Source organism: Silurus meridionalis, chromosome 6 (genome assembly GCF_014805685.1).
Source record: "Silurus meridionalis isolate SWU-2019-XX chromosome 6, ASM1480568v1, whole genome shotgun sequence".
NCBI classification, from domain to species: Eukaryota; Metazoa; Chordata; class Actinopteri; order Siluriformes; family Siluridae; genus Silurus; species Silurus meridionalis.
The window spans coordinates 12,419,503-12,429,509 of record NC_060889.1 but is presented as its reverse complement, the minus strand read 5'-3'; the positions used below and the strand labels follow the sequence as shown (position 1 = coordinate 12,429,509).

The 10,007-nt window shown below is 32.9% G+C and overlaps 1 protein-coding gene across 1 annotated transcript; it reads left to right on the top strand.

The window, feature by feature from the left end:
* Positions 1-3,235: 3,235 nt before the first annotated feature.
* LOC124387091 (galactose-specific lectin nattectin-like) lies at positions 3,236-8,063 on the top strand. The gene is made up of 9 exons (XM_046851193.1): positions 3,236-3,423; positions 3,583-3,612; positions 4,732-4,817; positions 4,908-5,046; positions 5,144-5,248; positions 6,194-6,244; positions 7,340-7,369; positions 7,472-7,539; positions 7,983-8,063. The coding sequence occupies exons 1-9, from the start codon at positions 3,387-3,389 to the stop codon at positions 8,061-8,063; spliced, it is 627 nt and encodes a 208-aa protein (XP_046707149.1). The 5' UTR covers positions 3,236-3,386.
* The last annotated feature ends 1,944 nt before the right edge of the window (positions 8,064-10,007 follow it).

Below are 10,007 nucleotides of genomic sequence, written 5' to 3'. Positions count from 1 at the left end.
ACAGACAGACAGACAGACAGACAGACAGACAGACAGACAGACAGACAATAGTAATTGTTCCTGGAAGCTTCCTCCAAATCAGTGCTCTTAACTTACATTTATGAAAAATATTTGGTTAATAATGAATATCTTATAAGCCTAGCTGTAATATACCACCACAAAATAGTATATACATTTGAAAAATAAATGGAAGCTTCCCTGTCACATTAACAAATTACCACTTATGACTATGTATGTTTTCTGTAAACAAGGCTGTAATAAAAGATATTCATGATAATCATGCTCTATCGCTTATTTTGTTTTGACGAGTTTCTATTAGTTTTTCCTTAAGCAAAGAATGCCCTCTTGCAGTTCTCCTCATATTCAGACATACATGGAGTATGGGGAAATCAATTTACAAAGATGAATACTGATATACAGTGAAGAGGAGTGTAGCCGGTAACGCTATCAATATGTTAGGATACACGGTTATGGACCAGATCGCGAGGGCAAGGAATAGAGAATGCACATTAATAATTAATAATGCACAAAAAGACTTTCACCAAATAGTTTTGATTTGCTTATAAAGAGTTTAAATGGATGTACATGTAAAATGTAAAAAATGAAATAAAATGGCAATGAAACAATAAAACAGTATAACACAAAAAAGTTTTTCCCCTTCTTTCCTTTAAAAGGGGGAGCTCCTTTGTAGTTACTGTAGTTTCATGCTCCTGGCTACGCTTCTAAGGGAGCACTCAGTTAAGTTTGCCATTTGCTCCAGTCACCTCTCTCACATGTGTATGTTTTGACATTAAAAGACATTCTGTTTTACTCCCAGTTTCTGACGCCTAATATATCCGTGACATATTGGTGGTTTCTATAATTGTGACATAGTGGTGGTATTAAGAGGTAGATTAAGTCGGGTAAGTCCTCACTGAAGGCCCAGGTACCAAATGCACGGCCTGCCACTGAAATATATATATATCATGAGCTAGATGCTAATAGAAAAACCACGGTAAGCTGTGTTACAGTATTAGAGTAAGCGTGTGCTTAAATGTTTAAAGGTTACAGCAGTCAGAAATTTGTAGGAAGTGTACAGGCTCTTGCTTTGAATTACTTCTGCATCTCTGGACCACAGGACATCACGAATCTTTCACACGGCTCTAGTGTGATCTTTGTCCACTCTTCTTCTATTCTTTTCCACGTTCAGTGACACTTGTGGGTTTCTTATCCTTTATAACTTTGTCACCAAGAATTTCCAGAGATTTTTAATCGTTTATGGATCAAGATTCTGGATTGGCCATTTCATTATTTTAATGTTTCAGCTTCAGGGAACTGCTTTACTCATTTTGCTGTGTGACAGGGGGCATTGTCCTGCATGAAAATGGCTGGCTGGTAGGGCTATTACATTCACTGTGCCATGTATCTCTATAAGAGTCTCAACTTATGCTGTAGAAAACAGCTCCCAAACCATGATTCTTCCTTCTCCATACACTGACTTCATTACACACTTTGTGTTTAGTCTTTCCCCAGTTTAATGATGAACATAATGTTTCCTATCAGACCCAAATAATATAAACTTGCTTCCAACACTAAAGTAAATTTGGACTTGTTCTTCTCTGTCCACACAACATGCTCCTCAGAAAAAGTTAGCCCAACCTTTTAATTCCTTCTACTTGGTCGAAAATGTTGGTCCAAAATTTACCCCCTTATATAGTGTGAAAAACAGACAATTCATTGTGTGGCCTGTGAACAAATGCATAAACAAATGTGTGCAAATGCACAATATACTAAACAAATAGAAAAAAGGTTTTGTTAGACTTTAGACTGCAAACAAATGTTAGGAAAATATTTCAATGTTACCCTGACAGACACAGTGCTTGTTTTATGTCACAAATAATGTTTTGTCCACCTAAATCAGATGTAATTGTTGTTAATCTTTAATCAGATAAAATTTATTTGGACTTAATTTGATAAACCTAAACAATTTCTTTTTTTTTTTTTTTTACTACAATGTTACGATATGTAGTAATGTTAATTGATACTGCACACCAGTCTTAGTACATGCTGACGTGGTGCACCCAAACACCTTTAACATAGGTGTGCTTGATTTGCTTCTTTGTCACTGTATATGATATCTAGGGTGTTTCTATTTTTATATTATTAAAATATAATAATTATAAATATAATAATTATAAATATTATAGTTTTTGTAGAGTTTGGAAAACATTGCTAAAGAATTTGATTTCATTTTGGCTTTATCAGTTTGGCCTGGTCAAATTAATAAATATAAATCAGTTTTATTATGTAACTGTTTTAGATCATTGGTTTTCTGCTCCCATGTTAATATTTTGTTTAGTATTGTGAAGTTTTTATTTTTGTGCTGTCATTTTTATAATATCTATTATTTATTTTTCTTTTATTTAGTTTTATGTAGGCTCATTGAAACTATGATTTCTTTCAATGTATTTTAAATGTTGAATTAGGATCTTTCAATAGGAATCCTTAAGGTGAGGAGTAATGCTTGGTTATTACATTTTTATTTTAAAGAAATGTAACACTTTTCCTATGCAAATTGGAGAAGCAGGGACATGGAAAGTAATTCTTATAAGATGCTGGCTTAAAGCACCTCTCAGAACACTTCACAACACCCTTCACGCTGATTTAAGATTTTAAAGAATGTAAAAACCAAAGGGCTTGCAAAACATAACATATAATAGTCCATATTTGGTCCTACAAACAGGTAAGTGTACATCACTTTATTTAATCTGAAATGTAAATAAAAATGAGGAAAATCACTTTATATGCTATTGTAGTTCTTGGTCTTAATGTGTCTTTAATTAACTGATTTTTACACATCTGAGAATCTCCAAATCTACTTTTAAAGATACATATTGACATTTTTTCTTGCACAGAAATGATAAAAAAATGTATCTGAGCCATCTTTTTTCTATAATGCCTTTTTTGCCATGTCACTGACTTTTTCTGGATAGCCTGCAGTGTCACTGTTGTAGTATATTCTTTTTAGCTTTTAAATAATTGATTTAATTGTATTTAGCAGGATGTTTGAGATATTTATAAAAGTTGTGATTTTTACAGAACCTTGTTTCATTTTCATTGTGGAAGCTTCTTAGTCTTTATTATTTTGTTTGTTACATATGTTCTTTAACAGGAAAACTTGTGTCTATATATACAGAAATGCCCACAGACCAGCCCTATTAAATATTTGATGTCTGAAATGTATATGTTTTTTGGTAAAATGTTTTACAAAGTATATTAAATTTCACCATGGGTTGTTTTTGTATTTTAATCTGATAAGAATCACAAATGAGAAAATTTTATTTCTATGTTAAGGCTCTTTAAGCAAGGGTTGACTACTTATGTGAGCCTCTAGTGTCTCTCTGGATATGACTTCAGCAATGCTGTTCATTCTGCTCATTTCAGGTCAGTAAATTCGACATTCACATTACTGTATCACAAACATCTCTTGTCAGCTGACCTGGTGTCTTCTTTAAAAACTTCATGTATGAGTGCATGACCAAGATGCATGCAAACCTAACACTGCAACCAATTATTTGAATTTCTTTTTTTTTTTTTTTTCAGGGTTGACTACACTTTCCTTTGGACAAAGTGGTGAGCTGAATTTTAATTAGTCAAAATAATTCAAAGTAATTGGAAGTATCTATGCTTAAATATTTGAAGCATAGAGCAAAAGTACTAACACTTCACCTGACCAGAAGTATGTCACCAAGATGAAAGGGGTTAGCTAAAGAAGTTTATTCTGATTTTGCTGTTTAAATATTTACTAATAAAATACTTTTTTGCCTTTATATCATTACTTAACCAGTCAAGGCAATAAGTTCAATTTAATTACATTTTATTTTTATTGCAAATACTATGTATAACAATGTACACTGTGACAAGGCAGGTTTACAGAAATATCCAAACTTCACATATATATTTAACATTTTTCCTTGGAGTATTTATTACCTTGGAGCATCTGTGACATAATGCTTTATCACCTACAACTGTTTTATGTTAATATAGGTTTTGTCACTACCTACAGAGACGTAAACATATAAATTACAGTGTGTGGTCACACTAACTTAAAAAAAACAATACAATTTAAACTACCAGTCTGAATGTGTTGGTCCACACTGACCAACATCAAAACAGCTAAGAAACAGTGAGGTATGGATTCCACAGGATCTCTGAAGGTGACCTGTGGTATCTGGCTCAAAGACATCCCACAGATTCTCAATCAGATTAAGATCTGTGGAACACCATTTTGCCAGAGTTACTCAAAACATTCCTGAACAGCATTTAGACCTTGTGTCAGCATACACAATGCCTCTGAAAAAAGACACTCCCTTTAGAGAATACCAATCACTTGGTCTGCAACTATGTTTGGTTAAGTGGTACATGTCAAAATAACATGTATATGAATGCTAGGACCCACGGTTCCCAGAAGAACATTACCCAGAACCTCATAAGACTTTGCCCTTTGTCAAAGCCTCTCCTTACACGTGCCCATATTTTTCCTATTCAAACTTATATTTGTCTGCATCAAACATACTAATAAATACATCTGAACAGATTTCCAAGTGTGCTCATTTGTTAAGTACACTTTGTATATATAAAAAAAAACATTTCCAAATTTAGCCAAACCTTCTGACATAAGCACTTATACATGTAATCCACTGCTCCACATTATCATAGTTTTGATATTTGTTTTGTGTTACATTTTTTTAGATCTAAGATGCCAACGCTACTGGTCACAGTTTGGATCACGCTGCTTCAGGATCTTTACAACAGAAACAAGCTGGAATGATGCAGAAGTAATCTCATCTAATGAATATGATATTAAAACAGACACACAAACAAATAAATAAATATAAATGTATTAATTATTGTGATTTTTTTTTCAGCAAAACTGTGTGAACATGGGAGGGCATCTTGCATCTGTGCACAACAAAGAAGAGTACGCTTTCATTCAGGGTTTAATCCTAAAGATAACTCTTTCAAATAAACTCACATGGATAGGTGCAAATAAAATAGATACGGTTTGTGACACAAACATATCATTGCATTGTATTATTTTGTATTTTATTGAATACATTGCATTACCTTAATCTAACAATTTCTTCAATTTTCTTCCAGTCAGCCATTTGGTTTTGGTCAGATGGGTCAACATTTGATTACACCTTCTGGTCTCCAGGACAGCCTGATAATTTAATGGTTGAGAACTGTTTGCAGATGAATTATGGAGGTTATTTTTGCTTAAATATATTTTATTAATAGAAATTCGAATACACATCTCAAATAAGAACTCATTCCATTTTTTACTTACTTGTCATTTGTCCTTCAGTGCATCATGATTTCACCTGTACATGAATACAAAATATTTATATCGTACGTTGAGCAGGAATGCAATACTCTGCACAAATGTTTGCTTTACTTACCTTATCCTAAACATGCAAATCAGAGCTGTAATATTCTTGGTGCTATATGGGGTTAGTGGTATGTTGAAATTAAAAAAGACTGTCAATTTGTGCACACGGAACAGTGTACATTATGTATAAACTAGCAAATGTTCATGAAAATGTCACACTACATCAAATGAAATGGCGACATGGAAGCCTGCACTTCTCTTTACAACTTTACGTCAAATAAGATTTGTTGAGAAAATTTTGAGAATTTGTTCATTTATGAGAATGTTGCATTCTATAAACCAACTATGAATTTGAAAAAAATGTATGTTCCTTAAACACTACACAAAATTATTTGTTCTGGTATTTTATTCGACTGGTAATTCTGCACTAGTAATCATCCCATTTGTAAATACATTAAAGCTACTAAATGTTACCATTTCAAATGGTTCAGTTAAACAGTATCTGTCACTAGAAACCTTTTGTCTGCTTGATAATACCACCAACCAAAATCAAGTGATATGTCACTTGCTCAAAAATGACAAGACAAAATAAAGTCTCTGAAGTGATTATTAGTCTAAGTGCAAGTATAACTGAATAGAAAATATGGTTATTGTACAGGTAAAATAAAAAATAAAAATAGAATCAAATTCATTTAGACCTTTTATGTAAATCAAATTAATAAAATCTTTGAATGAATAAATATTAAAAAAAAGTTTTTGTCATTTGGAAAAATATCTATATACTTCTATATCATGTAAAGTTGTTATTTTTCCTTTCTTTAGGTTGTTGGAATAATGCACCCTGCTCATACCTGTACTCATCAATCTGTGCTAGTGAGTATTTCTCTCTCCTACCCATCATTTGCCTATGTCTAATAAACACAACTTTAACAGTAATAGTAATTACATCTTTAGAATGTAAATATTTGATTGTTATTTTAGCTTTATACCAAAGAATATTGCAGATGATATAAATTAATGAATGATTTCACAAAAGAGCCACACCTTTTCCTTTTTTAAGGGATGAAGTATTTTTAATACTTGGTAGCAAATCCTCTGCAGTCAATGAAATCTGGAACTCAAAGACATTACCATGTGGTTTATGGGGCAGTATACATATTTGTGCAAATAGTACAAAGTAGTAGAAGCTTTTCATATTCTGGTGTACCTATTTTTTTTTAAATACCTGTTACCTAGCAACATAGATATAGGGTACATTTGAAAAGAGCAATTAATTGATTAATGTAATTTACTTTTGGTGTAAAACTTTCAAGGAACTTAACATGCAACTTTCTAGAATACAGACATACTATAAAAAGATACATACTAATTAGCAGTTGTAAGGTTACAGACTCATGCTGCAACAGCAGACAGAACTGAACTAAGTAAATACTTTTATCATGAGTGCAGCTGTTACTCCAAACTCATCCACACCACTAGAGGGCACTGTTACTATGTGTTTATTGGATTTATTATTATTATTTTTGGTTAGTTTTGCTTGAATATTGAAAACTGTTATAGAGCAGCTGGAGAATGGATGCTTTTTGTCATGAACAAATCTTTAACAAAGGATTTTGAACTTATCTTGATGGACATAATTATGTCTTTTATGCTTCAGTGTTGGTACTGTATGAATACAGATGAATAACTAAATACCACAGTTAAAGTCAGAAAAACACAAGCTAGTCAAAACTAGAGAATCAAACCCTTAACAAAAGATTGAACTGAAAGTGCTAGTGGATGCCTGTCGTGTAGAATAGTACAGTTGAAAGGTACAAGAGCATATTGGTATTTATGTATTCTGAGGTCCAAGTAGAAGCTTGAGTCTCTCATCCAGTATGTTATTTTTACCTGTTGTTGTCGTTTTTTGTTGTCCAGTGAAAAAGCAGACACAATATAAACTCTTTCTTTATCTTGTGTGTCCCGCAGAAGCAGCCGTCCCAGCTATTATCAGATTAGGTACTGCTTTTGGAAAAAATCATGCAAGATAAATAAACATTGAATTCATTTCTGAAATTTCAGGTTTCTTTATTAATTGTAATTATTTGTAATGGTTTTCAGTGATACAACTCAAAATAGTGTCAGATAATAAATTACTGCAATCTGACTCTGAAGAACTTATCCAAAAGGTGAGATATATAATTATTCAGAAATTAAAATTAAATCCAGTTTGGACTCATTTATATCTATTGAATATGTGTGAATATATGTAATGTGTGCATGTCATATCAGCACCAATATAGATCATAAAAATGAAATGCCTTTTTTTTTTAACTCTTTAATAACACATATTTTGCCACATTTACAATCTAAGCACATCATTATTATAAATTTGAACAAACAATGGGACAAAATGGAGAATTTGATTATTATTTTATGGTTTTGTTCAGGTCTAATTTCCATAACCTGCGCTTTTAAAAATTAAAATTAAAAGCGTTATATGTTATTATTTACAGATAATAGGCTAATATATATATATATATATATATATATATATATATATATATATATATATATATATATATATATATATATATATATTTGTCAAAAACAATGTCTGTTGTCCAAACAGGTTAAACAGAGACTGATAGACAGTGGAATGCCAAGCAAATCTACACTTCGCTTGAAAAGATTGTATAAGAAACCAGGATGACCAATAACCAATTGTCAACATACATTTTTTTAATATATAAATATTTAAATAATTATGAATTAGACACTAAAAACAGATATATGGTTATGCAGCTAAATGTTTTTCGACACTTGACTCTGTAACTCTGTAAAAACTCCCATTTTAGGAGAGTGTACAAGAAGACTCTAAAACTCCAGAATGATGTCTTTATGGTTCTTGCGTTGTGCATATGGGCATTGTTATGCTGGAACACTTTCAGGCTGTTTGAATGGCAATTGTAATGTTACAGCATACAGATTTTGGGTATGAAACACAGTTGTGATGGTCAGGTATGCAAAACATCTAGCCATATAGTGTAAGTTGATCTATATTGTAGAAGATATTGTAGTCTAATTGCCATCTTTCTCCATTCTGTGCATTAGTGCTATTTCAGTGTGTAGTTTGAACTAAATACACCTACATTATCTCACAAAAGTGAGTACACCCCTCACATTTTAGCAACCATTTTATTATATGTTCTCAAGGGACAATATAGAAATTAAACTTAGATATCTTTTAGAGTAGTCAGTATGCAGCATGTATTGCAGTACATATTTATTGTCCTCTGAAAATAACTCAACATATAGGTGATATTGTCTAAACAGCTGGCAACTAATGTGAGTACTCAGTGAGTGCTGTATTTACTTTTGTGAGATGCTGTATGTGTTTTTTAAAGGGTTTCTGGGTGCCTATCTGCACTTATTCTGAATTGTCCATCTTTCTTTCTGTCCTGTCTCTTTTCTGTCCTTCTGTCCTTCACCCTTTTGGACCCAGCCCTTTTTTGTGGATTTAGGGTTTAGTTTTTACCTCATGTCTCTTCCACTCCACAAGTGTATTGTAAGTTATCCTGACAGCAAAGAAACATTTTATTAGTTGGAATCTTCTTATATTGACAGTCAAATCTTTACAATATTTTATTCTATTCTATTCATAATACACATATGCATGCATGTACTGTGCATTATGTCTCTACTTACTGTATGTATGTTGTCTCTATGCCTATCCTGAAATCTGCTGTAAGTGGGATGGGTTGGGGTTGATTTAGATTAGTCTAAATTATTTTTTTTTGTACCATTGTTTTTCTTTATTATTTTTCAATGAATACTCAATAAAAAAGTCAAGAAAAAAAGCTGTTGTTATATAGAATTTTTAGGATCCTTTCTCCATGCTAAAGGTCGACTCACAATAAAGGTCACACACATGAAAACAAAATCTATCTGATAGATTTGATTTATGAAAAGAAATCAGCTCAAAGATGGTCACCTCTTCTCTCAGCCTGGCTTCCACAACTCCTATAACTTCTTGGTGTGATCAGCTCAATTCCCCTGTAGTTACTGCAGGTCTGCACATCTCGCTTGTTCTTAAAGATCGGTACCAGCACACTCCTTCTCCATTCCTCAGGCATCCTCTCACCTTTCAGAATCTTGTTAAACAACCTAGTTAAAAAACTCCACTGCCATCTCTCCTAAACATCTCCATGCTTCTACCGGTATGTCATCTGGTCCAAACCAACTTTCCACTCTTCATCCTCTTAATAGCTGCTCTCACTTCCTCTTTATTAATCCTATCCACTTAGTGCTTCACCATCTCCACACCATCCAACCTTCTCTCTCTCTTATTTTCCTCATTCATTAGCTTTATGCAACATTTCCATCTCCATCCTTTATTGCTCTAACTTGCAGCACATCCTTCCCAGCTCGGTCCATCTGCTTGGCCAATCGCTACAAATCCTTTTCTTCTTCCTTACTGTCCAACTTCACATACAGCTCCTCATATGCCTTTTCCTTGGCTTTCGCCACATCCCTCTTTACCTGCTGCCACATCTCCTTGTACTCCTGCATACAACTTGATGTAGACCTCTCATCTTACCGTGCACTCCTGACCAAATTTTCTTTGGAGGTGACTTCTGCCAAAACTGCCTTCTAC